The sequence below is a fragment of the Myotis daubentonii genome, chromosome 1, assembly GCF_963259705.1.
Source record: "Myotis daubentonii chromosome 1, mMyoDau2.1, whole genome shotgun sequence".
Classification (NCBI taxonomy): domain Eukaryota; kingdom Metazoa; phylum Chordata; class Mammalia; order Chiroptera; family Vespertilionidae; genus Myotis; species Myotis daubentonii.
The window spans coordinates 199,890,361-199,911,189 of record NC_081840.1 but is presented as its reverse complement, the minus strand read 5'-3'; the positions used below and the strand labels follow the sequence as shown (position 1 = coordinate 199,911,189).

The 20,829-nt window shown below is 38.8% G+C and overlaps 1 protein-coding gene across 1 annotated transcript in view; it reads right to left on the bottom strand.

The window, feature by feature from the left end:
• LOC132227423 (uncharacterized) overlaps positions 1–20,829 on the bottom strand; it is an 84,043-nt gene that overhangs the window by 5,099 nt on the left and 58,115 nt on the right. The window contains exons 10-12 of the mRNA XM_059682494.1: positions 20,655–20,802; positions 20,042–20,118; positions 8,418–8,477 (exon numbers count right to left, since the gene is read on the bottom strand). Coding sequence (XP_059538477.1) covers positions 8,418–8,477; positions 20,042–20,118; positions 20,655–20,802 — 285 coding nt within the window. The remainder of the gene's footprint in view (positions 1–8,417; positions 8,478–20,041; positions 20,119–20,654; positions 20,803–20,829) is intronic.

Here is a 20,829-nt window from a genome sequence, read left to right as displayed (position 1 = left end):
AATAAACTCACAAAAATTCTTTACAGGTTTCAGTGGTTTTTTTTACGTTAACACCAGTAAGAGAGGAGCTTACAGAAACTAAGCCTTCCCCATTTCCGTGGCTGGCATTTGTTTGTTTGTTTTCACTGAATCCTGTTCATAAGACATTTCGGATACGGACACACACCTGTGCTGAAGAGAGGGAGAAGGTGTGGACGAATGGAATCTGGGGAGAGGCTGAGGAGAGAGGGGGGGCCGGGAGAGGTGGCAGCGAATTGAGTGCTGAGACACCCCTGGGCCCAGGATCAGGGCAGCCATTCTCTCCGGAGGGTGGGACTCCTCCACCTAGCCCCCAGGCAAGGAGCACAGCCACACCCAGATTCCACCCTGAACTAGATCAAGGATTAAAATAATCTGATCAGTCCCTGGGAGTTAACAGGGTCTGGCCTATAGAGGGATTTTCAATCCCAGCAACAACACAGAGCGGGTAACTATTAAGGAACCAGCTCTGGGCAGTGGACTTCCCCAAACCAGTTTTAAGTGCAATAGAGACGATAAACCCAAGCTACTGGACAGAGAGGCCCTATAGCCTCGGAGGCCAATCCAGAAACACTGCCACCCAGAGGCTGAGCCACAAACTGACTCTTAGCTAAATACAAATTAAGGCAGTCTGGGAAACAAATATGGCCTGCTTTAAAATCAGGACTGTGGTTTACAACACGGAGGAACAGTGTATCGCAGCGAAATTCAACACTCTCCTGAATACCTGACAGGACTAAGGCGAGCCAGACTGACGAGTAGAAGAACCGAAGGACCTTCACTACTGCAAATTTTTTTTTTCTTCAATTTTTTTTCTTCTTTTTTCTTTTTTCACCTTTTAACTAAGAAACCAATTTTTTTCTTCTTTTTCCATCACCTGATTTTACCCTTTTAATTACTACATTTTTATTTTTAACCAGTATTATTACTGCTACCATTTTACCATTTTTTAAAGTGCTCTTGATATTATTGGTTGTTTCTAGTTTGCATTCACCTCCAGAGAGCTGTTACTGGAATTTGTTGGGATTAGTGGCGGTTCTATAGGAGTTTTCTCCTCATCTACAGTCTCTTCCCCTCTTCTACTTCATTCTCTCTTTTGGCCTTTTTTTTTTCTTTTCTTTTTTTTCTCTTTTTTTTTTCTCTTTTCTTTCCCCCTCCTTTTTCCCAATTTCATTTTTGCACTCCTTTTTTTTCTTCCCTACTTTTCTTTTCTTTTCTTTTTTCTCTTTTCTCTTTTTCTCTTCTTTCTTCCTTATCCCCTAATTCTCTTAATTCGGGTGGTCACCTTTATTTGGGGTTATTAATATCATGAATATATTTATGTTTAGTGTCTGGTACATGGTGCCTTGTTGTGTTGTATTGTGTGCCTTTAAATCAACGCAGCAGATCCAAGCAACAGCAGCCTCCTGAGCACCACACCCTCTGTCTGAGGAACAGCAGCTGTACGTGAAGCCTCCCCCACCAGCAAGAAGAGCCAACACAGCTGTGAACAGCACCCACCAGAGGAGCTGCTGCCAACTGAGGAACAGCTGCTACCGCAACCGCCCGAGGAGCAACCACAGCCCAAGGAGTCACTGCCACCCAGGGAGCAGCCACTGAACGACTCAACGTCTAGATATGTCAGTGAGATCAAACATGGGTAGATAAAGAAACCCCCAAAGGAAAGAGAAGGAGGACTCTCCAGAAAAGCAGCTAAGTAATACAGAGGCATGCAACATGACAGAAAAAGAATTCAGAATAAGGGTCCTAAAGTGCATAAACCGGATGGAGGAAAAAAATCAACAACTTCTGCAAGAAGCTAGAAGAAAGAGATGAAAAAGTCAACTACCTATGCAAGAAGCAAGAAGAAACAGATGAAAAAATCAATAACATATGGAAGAAGCTAGAAGAAACAGATGAAAAAATCAACAACTTAAGTAAGACCCAAGAAGAAATGAAGAGTGATATAGCTGCAATAAAAAACACCATTGAAAGTATCAACAGTAGACTAGGAGAAGCGGAGGACCGAATTAGTGAATTAGAAGACAAGGAAGCAAAACACACCCAAAATGTACTGCAATTGGAGAAAAAAATTAAAAGACAGGAGGAGAGCCTAAGGGAGCTTTGGGACAACATGAAATGAAACAACATACGAATAATAGGGGTGCCAGAACAACAGAAAGATGAACAAGGATTAGAAAACCTACTCGAAGAAATAATATCAGAAAACTTCCCTGATGTGGGGAAGAAAAAAGTTACACAAGCCCAGAGAGTCCCAAACAAGGTGAACCCGAAAAGACCCACACCAAGACACATCATAATTACCATGGCAAATGTTCAGGACAAAGAATCTTACAGGCAAGGCTATCATTCAAACTTGAAGGGGAAATAAGAAGCTTCACAGACAAAAAAAGGCTAAGGGAGTTTATCACCACCAAGCCAGCAATGCAAGGAATGCTAAAGGGACTGGTGTAAAAAGAAGAAATAAAAAGCTCAGAAAGAAAACAGCCACACAAAAAAAGAAATGGCTACAAACAAGTACCTTTCAATAATAACTTTAAACGTAAATGGACTAAATGCTCCAAACAAAAGACATCGAGTGGCTGAATGGATAAAAAAAACATGACCCATACATCTGCTGTCTACAAGAGACCCACCTCATTAGAAGGGACTCACACAGACTGAAAGTGAAAGGATGGAAAAATATCTTTCAGGCAAATGGAAAGGAAAAGAAAGCTGGGGTAGCAATACTTATATCGGACAGATTAGACCTCAAAGTGAAGGCCATAACAAGAGATAAGGAAGGCCACTTTATAATACTAAAGGGATCAATACAACAAGAAGATATAACCCTGGTAAACATATATGCACCCAATGCAGGAGCACCCAAATTCATAAAAAAACTCCTGGAAGATATCAAAGGAGAGATCAACAAGAATACAATCATAGCAGGGGACTTTAATACACCACTGACAGCACTGGATAAGTCCTCTAGACAAACAATCAGCAAAGAAACAGCAATCCTAAATAACTCACTAGATCAGATGGACTTAATAGACATCTTCAGAACACTTCACCCCAAAGCCACGGAATATACATTCTACTCAAGTGCTCATAAGACATATTCAAAAATAGACCATATATTGGGTCACAAGCAAAGTATCCCCAAATTCAAGAAGATTGAAATCATAAAAAGCATCTTCTCAGACCACGATGGCATAATATTAGAAATAAACTACAATAAAAACAACCCAAAATACTCAAACACCTGGAAGCTGAATAGCATGTTATTAAATATTGATTGGGTTACCAATGAGATCAAAGAAGAAATTAAAAACATCCTGGAAACTAATGACAATAAAAACACAACAATCCAAAACCTATGGGACACAATGAAAGCAGTCCTGAGTGGGAAGTTTATAGCTCTACAGGCCTATCTCAAAAAACAAGAAAAAATGGTAGTAAATCATCTAACTCTACAACTCAAAGAATTAGAAAGAGAGCAACAAGAAAACCCCAGAGTGAGCAGAAGGAAGGAGATAATAAAGATTAGAGCAGAAATAAATGACATAGAGACCAAAAAAACAATACAGAAAATCAATGAAACCAAGAGCTGGTTCTTTGAAAGGATAAACAAGATTGACAAACCTCTAGCCAGACTCACCAAGAAGCAAAGAGAGAGGACCCAAATAAACAAAATCAGAAACAACAGAGGCGAAATAACAACAGACCCCACAGAAATACAAATGATTTTTAAAAAATACTATGGACAGCTCTACTCCAACAAACTAGACAACATGGAGGAAATGGACAAATTCCTAGAAAAATACAACATTCCAAAACTCAATCAGGAAGAATCTAAAAATCTCAACAGGCCAATAACTATGGAAGAAATTGAAGCAGTCATCAAAAAGCTTCCATTAAACAAAAGCCCAGGACCAGACGGCTTCACAGGGGAGTTTTACCAAACATTCAAGGAAGAACTAAAACCTATCCTCCTCAGACTACTACAAAAAATTCAAGAGGAAGGAACACTTCCAAGCTCATTCTATGAAGCCAGCATCACCCTAATACCAAAACCAGATAAAGACAACACAATGAAAGAGAATTACAGGCCAATATCCCTCATGAACATAGATGCCAAAATCTTCAACAAAATCTTAGCAAATCGGATCCAGCAGTACATCAGAAAGATCATACACCATGACCAAGTAGGATTTATCCTGGGGATGCAAGGACGGTACAATATCTGCAAATCAATAAACGTGATACATCACATAAACAAATTGAAAGAAAAAAAACCACATGGTCATATCAATTGATGCAGAAAAAGCATTTGACAAAATTCAACACCCATTTTTGATAAAAACTCTCAGCAAGGCGGGAGTAGAAGGATCATACCTCAACATAATAAAAGCCATATATGACAGGCCTACAGCCAACATCATACTCAATTGACAAAAACTAACACCATTTCCCCTAAGAACAGGAACAAGACAGGGATGCCCCCTCTCACCACTCCTGTTCAACATAGTACTGGAAGTGTTAGCCATTGCAATTAGGCAAGAAGAAGAAATAAAAGGCATCCAAATTGGAAAAGAGGAAGTAAAACTGTTCTTATTTGCAGATGACATGATATTATACATACAAAACCCTACAGACTCCATCAAAAAGCTACTAGACTTAATACATGAATTTGGCAATGTAGCAGGATACAAAATTAACCCCAAGAAATCTGAGGCATTTCTATACACCAATAGTGAACTTTCAGAAAGAGAGATTATAAAAACAATCCCGTTTACCATCGCACCAAAAAAATTAAGCTACCTAGGAATAAACTTAACTAAAGAGGTAAAATACCTCTACTCAGAAAACTACAGGACGTTGAAAAAAGATATAGAGGAGGACATAAACACATGGAAGAACATACCGTGTTCATGGATTGGTAGAATCAACATCATTAAAATGTCCATACTACCCACAGAAATCTATAAATTCAACGCATTTCCCATTAAAATACCAACGGCATACTTCAGAGATCTAGAACGAACTCTCCAAAAATTCATCTGGAATAAAAAAAGACCCCGAATAGCTGCAGCAATCCTGAAAAAGAACAAAGTAGGTGGGATCTCAATACCAGATATCAAGATGTATTACAAAGCCACTGTTCTCAAAACTGCCTGGTACTGGCACAAGAACAGGCATATAGATCAATGGAATAGAATAGAGAGCCCAGAAATCGGCCCGAACCAATATGCTCAATTAATATTTGACAAAGGAGGCAAGAACATACAATGGAGCCAAGATAGTCTCTTCAATAAATGGTGTTGGGAAAATTGGACAGATATATGCAAGAAAATGAAACTAGACCACCAACTTACACCATACACACAAAAATAAACTCAAAATGGATAGACTTAAATGTATGACAGGAAACCATAAAAATTCTAGAAGAACCCAAAGGCAACAAAATCTCAGACATATGCTGAAGCAATTTCTTCACTGATACAGCTCCTAGGGCACTTGAAACTAAAGAGAAAATGAACAAATGGGACTACATCAAAATAAAAAGCTTCTGCACAGCAAAAGAAACCATCAACAAAACAATGAGAAAACCCACTGTGTGGGAAAACATATTTGCCAATGTCATATCTGATAAGGGCCTAATCTCCAAAATTTATAGGGAACTCATACAACTTAACAAAAGGAAGATAAACAATCCAATCAAAAAATGGGCAAAGGACCTAAATAGACACCTTTCAAAAGAGGACATTCAGAAAGCCAAGAGACATATGAAAACATGCTCAAAGTCACTAATCATCTGAAAGATGCAAATCAAAACAGCAATGAGGTACCATCTCACACCTGTCAGACTGGCTATCATCAACAAATCAACAAACGACAAGTGCTGGAGAGGATGTGGAGAAAAAGGAACACTTGTGCACTGCTGGTGGGAATGCAGACTGGTGCAGCCACTATGGAAGACAGTATGGTGTTTCCTCAAAAAACTGAAAATGGAACTCCCATTTGACCCTGTGATCCCACTTCTAGGAATATATCCCAAGAAACCAGAAACACCAATCAGAAAGGATATATGCACCCCTATGTTCATAGCAGCACAATTCACCATAGCTAAGATCTGGAAACAGCCTAAGTGCCCATCAGTAGATGAATGGATTAGAAAACTGTGGTACATCTACACGATGGAATACTATGCTGCTCTAAAAATGAAGGAACTCTTACCATTTGCAACGGCATGGATGGAACTGGAGAGCATTATGCTAAGTGAAATAAGCCAGTCAATGAAGGAAAAATACCACATGATCTCACTCATTCATGGATAATAGAGACCATTATAAACTTTTGAACAATAATAGATACAGAGGCAGCACTGCCTCAAACAGATTGTCAAACTTCAGCGGGAAGGCCGGGGAGGGTTGGGGGGCAGGAGGGAGGGGGGTAAGAGATCAACCAAAGGACTTGTATGCATGCATATAAGCATAACCAATGGACGTAAGACACTGGGGGATAGGGGAGGCTAGGGGACTGTCAAGGGCGGGGGGGAAAAATGAACACATATGTAATACCCTTTGTAATACTTTAAGCAATTAAAAAAAAAATGTTTGTGAGACTGTGAGAAAGGTAAATGAGATGTGATCTTTGCCTTCAAGAAACCTTAGTCTTCTTTGGAACAAAAAGACCCGCTTTTTGAATTGATCTAATTGCATTCTGAAAAAAACACACAAAAATTTATTTTATTTTATTTTATTTTTTTTTACAAAAATTTATTTTTTTAAGGAACTAATTTCATGTTAGGAGAGAACTGACATGTTTTGCATAACTAATATGTACCAGGCACTGGGCATAGATTCTCCCACTTAGTCCTCACAGCAATGCTATGAAGTGGATATAATTATTTTCATTTTGTAGGTGAGGAAACTGAGGCTCATACAGCTGAGGTGACTTGGATAAGGTCACATAACTAGGGCATGACCGTCCCAAAAAGCCAATGCAAGCCAGTGTCTCCGGGTCAAATGTCCACGCTATTTTCATTACTACTGGGATGCCCATGGGAAACACGGGATGAAAAAAAACATTGTGAGATACACTTTAAAGGAAAAATCTGCAAATGTTTTTAACTTCTTGGCTATTAATATTAAAACTTTATTAACAAAATGATATGGAGGCTTGATTGAATTTTAAGGAAACCTTTCTTAAATGAGATAAGGCAGGGACATCAGGAAACAGAAACCTAATTAAATGTGTTGAAGGAGTCAGATTAGGTTTATCCACCTATTTAAAAACACTCAATCACTTAAATAAATGTATTATTGTCCTCTTATGCAATGTTTTTAATATTATAATTCTAAATTTAAAAGGTAATACTGTGTAGAGAAAAAAGCACTAGGTTAGAAGATATGAATTTGATTTTAGCCCTCAAATTACTATAGTATAATCTTGGGCAGTTTATTTAATCAGTTTTAATCTTGTAGGAGCACTAATATCTCTCCTATGCTGTTCAACTATCAACTCACCCACCCATCCATTCATCCATCTACCCATTCAACCATCCATTTATTAAATTATCTATTCAATATATGTTTATTAAGTGCCTTGTAAGTGCCAGTCACTGGAGACATGTTAAACTAGACTGAGAGTCTGCCCTCAAGGAGCCCACAGTCTAGAATGAGAGACAGACGTGAATATAAAGCAATGTTGGAAAATGTGGTGGGTGCTGTAAAGAATACCTGTCCTGGCTGCAGTGGGCAGAAAGGAAAGATCACCTCCACTTGGTGAGAGGTAGAAGGGAAGGACGCCTCACGGAGACCATGGGAGAGAGGACAGGCATCATGGAAAAGGTGACACTTGAGCTAAGTCTTGGTAAAGCATGAGCAATTTTTCCCAATGAATCTGGGGTGTGATGTTGGGAAGGATGTTCCAGCCAGAAGCAACCACATAAATAAATACCCAAAGGTCTGATGTGGTGTGGTAGTCAGCAAATTACATGCAATTTGAGTTGGCTGAGATGTAAGGTAGGAGGAGGATGCAATAAGATGAGGATAGAGCAGATGGTTTGCCATTATGAGGAGGTTTAATTTTAGTCTACGGGCATTGGAAAATTATTAAAACCCCTTAAATTAGAGTAAAGGGGTCAGATTTACATTTGAGGAAGGCTACAGCTGAGGATATTAGTATGAGGATATTATAAGAAAACATGAAGATCTGTCATAAACTGTAAACCACTATATAAATCACAATATAAGTGCTTTCAGTCTTAGTTCCATGTAAATCATGATTGGCTATAGTATAGACCATGTGTGATTAAAAAAACATGAATTCTGTGTGATTCTATGTATGTATTTAAATAAACCTGTAAAATTTAAAATATAAATGAATTGTAATAAACTAAAAACACTTACAAAAACGTCACCTTGTTCCAGCACTCTTATCTCAACAAAACCTGTTGCTGGTGAAGATCCCTAAAAAGAATAAATCAAAATATTGGTGATCTTTGAAAATAACAAGTGTGGGTAAGGTTGTAGAGAAACTGGAACCCTTGTGCAATGTTGGTGGGAATGTAAAATGGTACAGACACTACAGAAAACAGAATTGAGGTTCTTCAAAATTTTAAAAATAGAATTACCATATGATCCAACAATCCCACTTCTGGATACACATCCAAAAAATGTGAATGCAGGGTCTCGTGGTGATATTTGTATAGCCATGTTCATAACAGCTTTATTCACAACAGTAAAAATATAGAAGCAGTCAAAGTATTCATTGATGCATCAGTGGATAATTAAAATGAGGTATATATACATATAATGGAATAGTATTCACTTCCTTAAAGAAAAGGAAATTCTGACACATGCTACTACATGGAAAAACCTTGAGGACAATATGCTAAATGAAATAAGCCAGTCACAAAAAGACAAGTACACTCTGAATCTACTCATATGAGGTATCTAGAGTAGTCAGATTCATAGAAACAGAAAGCAGAATGGTGGTGACCAGTGCCTGGGGGAGGGAGAAGTGGGGAGTTGTTTAATGGGGACAAAGTTTTAGTTTGGGAAGATGAAAAAGTTCTGAAGATTGGTTGCTCAATAAAGTGAATATATTTAACACTACTGAACTGTACACTTAAAAATTATTAAGATGGTAGTTTTGTTATGTGTATTTACTACAATAAAAATATATTGATAATTTAATAGATTAAAATTTATTAACACTAGAAAGACTGAAATTTAGTATATACCTATATTGCCCAAAAGCAGTCAAAATGACTGCATTGTGAAAGAATAATATCAGAGCACTCTTCACTTATGTTCCTTAGCTTTTCCAATAACTCACTTCTATTCAACATTTCTTTCATGAATTTAGGGCACAAAAGAAATAAAATAAACAACTTATTAGAACAAGTATCACTGCATAAAGATTTGAATAACAAGTACTAGTTTAGCTTATTGAGCAACTGCAACTTATCAAGTATCGACAATTTATCATGTACTTGTATGTTATCATGTGATGGTAATCGAAAAAAAATGAAAACTGTTATTTCAATACAGAGCCGAACTGTTATTACTCAATTCAATAATAAGAGTCATTTGATTATTTAAAATTTCCCAAGCAGTCAAAATGACTGCTTTTGGGCAATATAGGTATAACACACATATATATATATATATATATATACCGGAAATGAAGGAGGGGGAGGTAACTACAATTATTAATAAACGCATTTATATGTTGTACAAAAAGTCACAAAATTCTAAGACATTGTGTCCTTATATACATAATTGTTTTTCTAATTGAAATTAAAAAGCAGTCAAAATGACTTCCTTGGGCAATCTAGTGTTAAAGGGATGTATGCACAATGACCATCAAATAAAAGATTTTTAAAATATTTATAGTGTGAGGGGTTTCTTTTTTTCTTTTCTTGTTTTTTTGTGAGGGAGATAATAGTTTGTAATCAGAGAAATTATTACATACCGTGTCTCCATTTGACACTAAATTAAATTATTAAGCTAGTATGCACTTTGGAACATTAAAAAAGGAACCAAATGACTTTATCTATTCCTTTTAATTACATAGCAATTTAATATAAGCAGAAATACCACAAATCATTTGACTTTTCACAATAATTCAAAAATGAATTCAAGAACAGAAATTAAGGAGGAAGATATTCAAATGAAGTTACTGTCAGGATTCTTTCCTTACAGTAAGGCAAATGATCTGGTGAAGCACATTTTGTTTTCAGCAAAGTGATGTCAGATTCGCCCCGCTAAGTTGTGCTGACCTACCTTGTCTTTCAGCAGGATAATTAGAGAGGAATTATTCCCAACTCATTAGCATGGTGGTTTTCAAACCTGAGTTCTAAGAATCATCTGGAGAATGTATGAAACTTGCAGACCCCTGGGCACCATCTCTTTCCACCAAATTCTAATTCAGTGGGTCTGGAGGTCCAGGAATCTGCATTTTAGCCTCACACATGGAGGGGGTGGGATTCTGATGCTCCAGGTTCACAGGTAAACTGCATTGCAAACGATTAAGTAGAAACAACCTGCCCCACACATAGCTTGTATGTCCAGAGGCAATTCCAATTGGAAGATTCTTTTTAATGTCAAAAGGTAAATGCATGTCATGGGATATTTATCCCTTGGACAAGATTTCCAATAAGTTGACCATGATGAGCAAATCAGGCTTGAAGTCCAAGATGGCCGTGACTGTGACATGAACTGGCAGAAATTCCCAGCAGGCAGGAGTGTTGCCCGTCACCCCTTCTGCTGGGAACTTCTCTGCTCTCCCCAAACCCACAACAGATCATTTCAGGAGATTTAAATTAGATCGAGGATGCCTACTGGTGTCTTCTGAAACATAAACAAAGGAGATGAAAGAAAGAAAGCAGACCTGTCAGCAATCCTGGAAACATGCATGCGATGGTTGGTCTCTGCTTGGCAATACAGAAGGGTGTGGTGTTTTATTTTCCCTGCCTGTGCCATCTCTCAATGGATTGCTCCTGATGCACATCATCTTCTGGTCTAATGTTTATTTACTAACAGAACAGTTCTCTTTACTACCTCTGTGGAGTTCTCTGGGTTGGAGAAGATTTTGTTTTCAAGTATATCTTGCAACACCTCTGAGGAGCAATCAGAGAAAGAACCTCCAAGCAATTAGCTCCTGGTTGAAAAGGTGAGAGAACAACAAAACAAACTCTCTGAATTGTACCACTGCCTCCAAGCCATGCACATTCAGTGGCAGAAGTTAAAGCTCTAATTCATGCTGGGGTCCAGCTCCAGTGGTCCAGGGGTTCCCAAAGGTGTGGACAGAGTCAGTCGGCGAAGAATGTTTTACACAGAGACAGCGTTCAGAACTCCGTGGATCTTCCCTGTGCCTGGCTGAGGCCTCAGAGAGAGATCCCAAGGCAAGCTGAGCCTTTATTTTATAGTGAGAGGTAAACAAGGTAGTGGTTACCAAAGTTACACTGTTCTTGTGAGTTTCACTTGTTTACCCCATGGTTATACTTCCTGCACTTCCTCAGCCCATTAGCTTCCCAGATAAGATCTAGGGAGTGTTATAAGGTCAAGCCTAATTATGCTAAGAGGACTGTGCCCTCTAAGCTGGGAATTGTTTGTGACTTTGCCCACAGGTCAGTCCGAGGCTTAACCCTATATCAGCTCCCCACAAATTCAGTGATGGCAAACCTATGACAGGCGTGTCAGAGGTGACACACAAACTCATCATTTTTTTTGGTTGATTTTTCTTTGTTAAATGGCATTTAAATATATAAAACAAATACCAAAATATAAATCTTTGTATTACTATGGTTGCAAATATCAAAAAATTTCTATATGTGACACGGCACCAGAGTTAAGTTAGGGTTTTTCAAAATGCTGACAGGCCGAGCTCAAAAGGTTCGCCATCACTGATAATTGGCTAAGGAGGCATAAGCACAACCTTGACCAACTTTGTTCCTCTTTTCCAAGATTGTTTTCCTTATTCTGAGTTCTCTGATTTCTAAAGGAGTTTTGGAACTCAACCTAAGCAAAATACCTCTTATGGAATCGTTTTTAACCTACCTAACAGAACATCAGCAAACTCCACAATCTGTATGGCAAATTTCAAAATACTTTAAAAAACTATTTGCTCTGCTTGTGAATGAGAAAGCATTTACTCTCCCGGGAAGCTCACTTTTTTCCATTCATTAAAATTCAGTTCGCTCTCTATCTGACCACTGTAGGTCATGTAACTGTCCTTCCCTAAATGGCTACCTATCTACCACATACCTAGTGGAACCAAACTGAAACGCGTGGTTTTTCTCTGAGCAGGATGCAAAGCTGATTTCTTTCCTGGGTTCTTGTCCAGGTGGATTCGAAGAATGAAGCCACGACAAAAGATGGCATATGAAAAGCTGAAAATTTACTGGGAACAAGTACAGACTCCCACATAGGGAGGGGGCCCCAAAGGGGGTAGCCCACTAATCCTTTTTCCTAAGGTTTATAAAGGCTGCAGTTCTTTGTGTCCTGATACTCCATTCTGATTGGTCCCTATAGCAGCTTCAAAGCTCAAAGCCCACGTGGGTGCCCCCCTAGTTCCTCCCCCTTCAGTGGTAGAATTCTCTATCCCCTGTGAAAAGCTGTTTTCCTCTTTTTCCCTTTTGTTTCATTACTCCCTGTGCTTTCCCCTTATCTTCTGTGAATGGGTGTGTTCCTCTCCCCTTACCCTGTGGCGCCTTTTGGCAGCTCCCAGTCCCCAACCAACTAGGCCTCCCTCCCCCGTGGGCCCCCTAATTCCTAAAACTCCCTAAACCTGCCTATTTTACCCCTAAAAACTCCTTTCACTAAGACAACAGAGCACTTATTTACATATGGTTTTTACTCTCAGATCGTGGCATCAAAGCTGTAAACTCCTCAGAGATAAAGAAAATGTTATATATATATATATTTTTAAAATTCCTGCCTGTTATACCTTGAAACTTAAATTTGCATTTGTTGGATTGAATGCTACCCCGTACAGATTTTTTCAGACAGTGAGTTACATTAACATCTTAAATAAATAAATAAAAAGATGTATTTCCTTAATTAGACAATCTAGCATAACTTTGGGTACAATGATACACAACTGACATACTTGTTAGATTTAATTAGAAGATAAGGGGATACAACTGACATATTTAACATTTTTTATGGCAGGAAATGATCTTAGTGCATAAGTAATTTTATTTAATTAAATAGAATAAAGTGTAAGTCACATGTAAACATTATTATACATTTAGGATGCACAAATAAGATATATTGTTTTTATCAACTTAAAAATGCTGGTTAAACTAATTTAGCTACTCAAGAACTCATTCCTCAGAATCCCAAATTTCTGCCTTGACTCACCCCATCACCATGAAAATATCAAACTTAAAATATTCAGGGCACTTTATATTATTGCTAACTATATTCTCCAATAATTTGTAGCAATATTCATGTTTTTAAAATTATGCCTACAAAAATTATAATTGTTCTAAAAATCTTTTCCCTTTATGCATTTGAATTATACCACAGAGTACGTAAGAATCTGCAGAGGCAGATGTACCGGGAAATAATGAATCTTAAGGTCTAAGACCTCCTCTTGCACAGGCCCCTTCCAAGTTCTAGGAGAGGCTCCAGCAACATATTCACATGTACTTATATTTTTGTAAATTTTGCAAAAGTTATACATTTTAGTTGCAATTGTTTAAGATAGCATTTTCTTTCCACTACTACTTTCTCTCCATTTATATTTTCCATCTTGTTTGGTGGCACTGGAGTGGCCAGAAGTACTTTGCAGGACCAGGACCAGGTAAGGGGAAGTTGAGTTGGAGACACATTTGGCTTGGATTTAGCGGGATATACTGATGTAGTAATCAGTCACTTCTCTGTTTAATTAGGTTGCCAGTTGCCTCCCATGAATAGTTCAAGTGCCCACTCTGTGACTCATCTGGCTCATAATGTGATGATGAGGGATACTGGCTATATTATGTTATGAACATGGAAAGAGAGACAGAAACTGTTCTATGGAGAATTCTTCCATTTAACAGGCACATAAAATTGTAAGTTGAAGATTTGACCTCATTGAGTCCTAATCAAAATGAAATTTCCATTTTGTTAAAAATAAGCTCCATATGGCACCTATAAACATGTCACATGTACTTTTTTGTTGTTGTTAATCTGCACCTGAAGATAGTTTTTCATTGATTTCTAGAGAGAGTGAAAGGGAGGGGGAGAGATAGAGAGAGAGAAACATTGATGTGAGAGAGATACATTGATGGGTTGCCTCCTGCACACGACCCAACAAGGGCCAGAGATTGAGCCTGCAACTGAGGTATGTGGCCTTGACCAGAATTGAACCGGGGACCGTTTAGTCCACTGGCCAGTGCTCTATCCACTGAGACAAACTTGTTAGGGCTCACATGTACTTTTTGTGGAATTCTTACAAAACAAAAATTTTCACAATTTCTATGAATGTAAGTAAAAATTTACAGAAACACACAATGCGTGTTTCTCAGAGCAAACTTGCATATCTATGTATCTCAATACATCATGGCATATCTGACACATTTTAAAGATTTTTTTATTGATTGACTTCAGAGAGAGGGGAGGAGAGAGACTGAGAGAGAAACATAAGTTTGTTTTTCTACTTATTTATGCATTCGTTGGTTGGCTTCTAGTATGTACCCTAGCCCAGGATCGGAACCTTGGTGTATTGAGATGATGTTCTAACTAACTAAGCTACCCAGCCAGGTTGACACATCTTGAAATATGGTGTTTTCAGATGAAATGGCTACAAATTCTTTTTCTTAAAAAGTGATCCCTAAATTATATAACGTTCAAGTCCCACAAAATTCAGATTTGTTCCTAAAAAGCAATTTTGCCTAGATTATCCTCATGCAGGGAATTATAAAAGATGATGATGATATCACCTAAATACCATGTAGTCTGGTGGGGTGTTTTCATATATTTTCTTTTAAGTTTCAAGAAAGACCTTTTTTTTTTTTTTTCAAATAAAAAGTTAATGTTATGAAACGCAGCTGAAAGTCTTAGTTGTTGATACCATGAAATAAGAAAATAATAAGCTAAATGAGAAATAAACACAAAATAAGAAAGAATTAAATTTTAAAAATCAGTGTTAACTTATAACCTTAAAAAGATACATCCTCACCTTTCTGTTCGGAGTAGTCCACGCTGATCGGCCGGTGTGGCTCAAGGGTTGTATCACAGAAACACATACCCACACACGCCCCCCAAAGAGCTCCCAGCACCATCTGAAAACTATTTACCTATCTGGTTCACCCCCTACTTGACAGATGGGGAAACCAAAGTCCAGAGAGACCATGTGACTTCCAAGGCATATTGGATTGCTAGGCATATTGTAACAAAGGACTCAAACTGGGTAATTAAACAATGTACTTGTACACTCAATGTTTCTAGATCTATTTTGGCGGAAGAGTGATGTATAGTTAAGGACATTCTGCTTTTCATGTTTAGGAGAACTTGATGTGTTTTTGGTAAGTATTTTAAAGAAATTACATCTGCTACTTACATTGAGTGTGCAAGTACTAATTACAATGATTTTAAGATCAGTCACAGTTTCTAGAGGCTGAAAGCCCAAAACCCAGTTGTCAGCAGGATTGTTTCTTCAAAGGGCTGTGAGAGAGAATCTGTTCCAAGCCTCTCTCCTGGCTTCCAGTGGCTTGGTGTGCCTTAGCTTATAGAAGCATTACCCTGAACTCGGCCTTCATCTTCACTTGGCATTCTCCCTGGGTGTACTAGCATGTGGCTGTGTCCAAATTTCCCCTTTTCTAAGGACAACAGTCTTTCTTGGATTAGGACCCGCTCTAATGACCTTATCTTAACTATCTTAAATAACTTCTATAACAACCCAAATTTCAAATAAGGTCACATTCTGAGTTCCTGGGGGTTAGGATTTCAATGTATGAATTTTGGGGGAGCATAATTCAACCCTAACACCAGGATTACTGCCACTAGTGAAACTTTCTGGATTTCCCAAATATCCCTGAATTTCATAAGTGTCTTTTATACCAAGGAGCCAATTTTATAAAATATTATCATTACTAACATCTCCAGTTAAAGATAAATATCTTAATTCAATAAGCAAACAATTGAGATTCGACATGAATTTTTAAAATTATTAATCTAGAGTAACCAACCACGTCGTGGGCATTAGTAGGGGATAAATCTTTGTACGTGCCATGGCACCGTGGAAAGGACTGTGGGCTGGAAGTCAGGAAATTCAAAGCTAAGTCCCAGCTCTGACATTCACCATGGAAACATCTGGATGGCCCCTGCCCTTGTGCAGGAGTTGATATGGTCTCTATATTCCTGAGGATTCCTTCATTCCATTCTATTTTGTTATACTCCATTTTGTACTATTTTTTTTATCCACACACAAATATATGAGCAATGGAGAAATGAATGACACAAATAGATAAGCATATTTATAATACCTGCTCATAGACTCAGAGATTTTTAGAAATAGAAAATTTTGATTTACTACCCTTATTTAATACACACAAAAATGGAAGCCTCGGGAAGCAAAATGACTAGTCCTAAGACACATACATCATTCTTTGCTTGGATAACTTTAAATATGGAAAGAGTCCTAAAATTAAATTCACAGACCTAGGGGTTGCCATGGATGAACTTTGAGGTCTATGTACTTTCTGAGAGTTTTGTGTAAAAACTGGTATGAATATGCATGTACACATTCTATTTCTTCTGTTGGAAGGAGACTCTGGTGTTCACCATAAATCCTCAGCTCCTATGCCTAAATGTCTGGCATGTAAGAAATACTCAGTAAATAATTCCTGATTTATGTATACTGAATTCTTAACCATAGAAAGTTAATAACCACTGAAATAGAATAAGATAGAATACAGTCATCCTCTGGGAAATAATCCTCACTGTCTCCTGCTCCCAGAATGCTCTACCTGTCTGAAGTTTTCCATCATCCTGTAGTTGCAAGTCCTGGCTGAATTATACAATGTTGGATGTGCCTCTTAAACCAATTAAGAATGATGTTTAAATCACAATTTCATCTCCTTTAGGAAATCATCCATTTTTTATTCAACTTTACCATTCTGTTTAATTAACAAGGGTTTAATGATAGTTAATAAATGATATGTTAATTAATTTAGGAAATTACATTGTGCTTATTAAAGTAATTTAAATTTTTTAAAGCTTGTGATTTTCCTTAATTCCATCAAATAAGATATACCACATTCAATTAAAATTGAGTTACCTTATTTTATTCTCCTATTAGTCCAAGAACCAGGGAAAATCTCTAGTGTATCCAGGACACGTACTGGAATAATTACCAAGACTGTGACTTTCAAAAAGGCAGGGGAATGCCTTGGGCCCAAGAGAGGTGGTATCATAAGCAGAGAGTAGCAGCACCATAGAAATAGGTGATCAAGAAGTATTTGATGAATCAGTGAAAGAAAAAAGCAGTAGCTAATGATGGTAGGAGGGCAGAAAACCCTCTTTGAGCAGGGAGCCATCAATATTAGAACAGTTGATAGGTCATCCATCAGTGCTGGGTGATGGGATTAATGGTTAGATCCTCCTCTGAAAGAGAATGTGCTTTTTGTGGGACATTAAGGAATGGCACCAACCTGATGATTATCAACATAGATATCAAATACAATTGTCTGTCTCTAGTTATCAAACATTTCTCTTTGCTAGTCCATTACTAAGGACTTGCAAATAGGGTCTCAAGACAAAAGAGGTATGATACTCTGCATGAAGCAGGCCAGGCCATTTGTACCATAGATATATATAATAATGAATTACATTTTTTAAAAACCCACAAATGTTATTTACAAATCATTTGTACTCTTCAGAAGCATTTACAAATAATTTACTTTGCCAATGGAGATTAAAAGCTCCCTTCTTCATAAGGTTGGGTCTTACTCATACTTGTGCCCCAATTCCAGAAAAAAGAGTAGCTACTTAACAAATGACAGTGAATGTATACTTATAAATTAAGTATAGTCAAGAGCATTATTAAGTACTAGAGACCTGGTGCATGAAATCCATGTATGGGTAGGATCCCTAGGCCTGGCTGGCAATCAGGGCCGATCAGGGCATTCTGGCTTCCGGACAGGGTCTCCCTCAAGTCCGTGCCGCCCTCTGGTGGTCAGTGCACGTCACAGCAAGCAATCGAATTCCTGGTCTCCTGGTCAAACTCTCGAGGGGACAATTTGCATATTAGGCTTTTATATATAGACTAGAGGCCCGGTGCACAAAAATTTGTGCACTTGGGGGGTCTAGGAGGTCCCTCAGCCCAGCCTGTGCCCTCTCACAGTCTGGGACCCCTTGGGGGATGACCATCTGCTGGCTGAGGCCCGCTCCCCAGGGGATTGGGCCTAAGATGGCAATCAGACATCCCTCTGGCAGCCCAGCAGCCATTGGAGGATGTCCACTTGCCAGCAGGGAGCAGGCCTAAGCTGCAGTCATAAATCCTTAGCGCTGCTTAGGAGGCAGGAGAGGCTCCCACCACCACCGCTGTACTGGCAGCCATCAGCCTGATTTGTGGCTGAGCAGAGCTCCTCCATGTGGGAGCTCACTGACCACCATGCATTGAGCATCTGCCCCCTGGTGGTCAGTGTGTGTCACAGTGACCAGTCATTCCCTGTCTTTCTGCTGTTAGGGTCAGTTTGCATATTACCCTTTTACTATATAGGATAGAGGCCTGGTGCACAGATGGGGGCTGGCTGGTTTGCCCTGAATGGTGTCCCGGATGAGGGTGGGGGTCCCGCTTGGGTGCCTGGCCATCCTGGATGAGGGGCTGATGGCTGTTTTCAGGATGCCCGTACCCCCTTCAGGGCGGGGGTCCCCACTGGGGTGCCTGGCCGGCCTGGATGAGGGGCTGATGGCTGTTTTCAGGTTGCCCATAGCCCGTTTAGGGTGGGGGTCCCCACTGGGGTGCCTGGCCAGCCTGGATGAGGGGCTGATGGCTGTTTTCAGACTGCCCCCCCCTTCAGGGTGGGGGTCCCCACTGGGGTGCCTGGCCAGCCTGGATGAGGGGCTGAGGGCTGTTTTCAGGCGGGCCAAGCCTGCAACTTTTTTAATTTTTTTTAATTTTTTATTCTGAGATTTATTTACCTTCTGTAATTGAAACTTTGTTGCGGCTCCAGCTCAGAGGCTGGCTGGCTGAAAGCAGGAATCTGGGATTTGTTTAGCTTCTATAATTGCAACATTGTTGCTTAGAGTGCAGCTCAGAGCCCAGCGTGGCAGGCGGGGAACCTTGGCTTCCTCCATCACTGGGGCAACCAAGCCTCATGTTCGCTTCAGCTGCCTGGCTGCCGGCTGCCATCTTGGTTGGCAGTTAATTTGCATATCACCCTGATTAGCCAATAGGAAGCATAGCGGAGGTATGGTTAATTACCATGTTTGTCTATTACTAGATAGGATAGATAATCAAAGAAGATCCAAAAACAAAAAAAAAAGAAGATCCCACAAAATCTTGCTATTTGTCTTGTATAGTTTGCTAGCCTAGTCTATATCACAGAGAAAGAATGAATTTCTGTCCAAAAAACTTCCTGAAAGGGTACGTGATCAGTTTGACATCTTTAAGACTTAAAGAAATGAACATAGGATTTTGGGGTGCTCCCTTGGTTAGTGCCAAGACAACAGGGATCCTCCTATGTCAGTGATGGCGAACCTATGACACATGTGTCAGAGGTGACACACGAACTCATTTTTTTGGTTGATTTTTCTTTGTTAAATGGCATTTAAATATATAAAATAAATATCAAAAATGTAAATCTTTGTTTTACTATGGTTGCAAATATCAAAAAAATTTCTATATGTGACACGGTACCAGAGTTAAGTTAGGGTTTTTCAAAATGCTGACACGCCGAGCTCAAAAGGTTCGCCATCACTGTCCTATGTCTTTACTCTGCAACCCCTGGAACAAAAATCTCTGATATTTAGAGAGAAAAGAACCTTAGATTTACATCTTCAATGACAAGTCAAATTGAAAGCATTTACCTTACCTGAAGTGGAGGTTTCTTGGTGCCTAGTGTTTTTTTCCTAGCAGCTGAGAATGAAGTCTTGGGAGAAACTGTGGATGCTTAAACAAGAACAGATATTTTGTTGTTGTAAATTCTATTTTAACTTATTCACATTATGATCCATTCATTAGGAGTAATACTAGGCACTTCTTAAAAATGGGGTTGTAGAATATTTAATGAAAAAGGAGATACTCATTTTAATTTTTCCTCTTTTTATTTTTTTATTTTTATTTTTTTAAAATATATTTTATTGGTTTTTTACAGAGAGGAAGGGAGAGGGATAGTTAGAAACATTGATGAGAGAGAAACATCGATCAGCTGCCTCCTGCACACCCCCTACTGGGGATGTGCCCGCAACCAAGGTACATGCCCTTGACCAGAATCGAACCTGGGACCCTTTGGTCCGCAGGCCGACGCTCTATCCACTGAACCAAACCGGTCAGGGCATACTCCTTTTAATGGTATACTGAAAAGTATTTCATGTAATTAACAAAAATAAATATAATGTGGCAGGTATGGACTCAAAATTGGTAGATTACAACTCAGAAATAAATTCTAACGTTTATACAACATTATTAGACAGACATATTCTTACTTTCTAAACTTCTTCCAGTTACAGCAGGAGTTCCTTTTGGTGGAAGAAGAGTGTGGACATTTTTCTGGGTGGAGGAACCTGTCTTCATTACACAGGAACGTACAGATACTTCCTCATAGTTCATCTGAGCAACTATCCGACAACGACCCTAAAAAAAGACGGTGAATAACTGAGT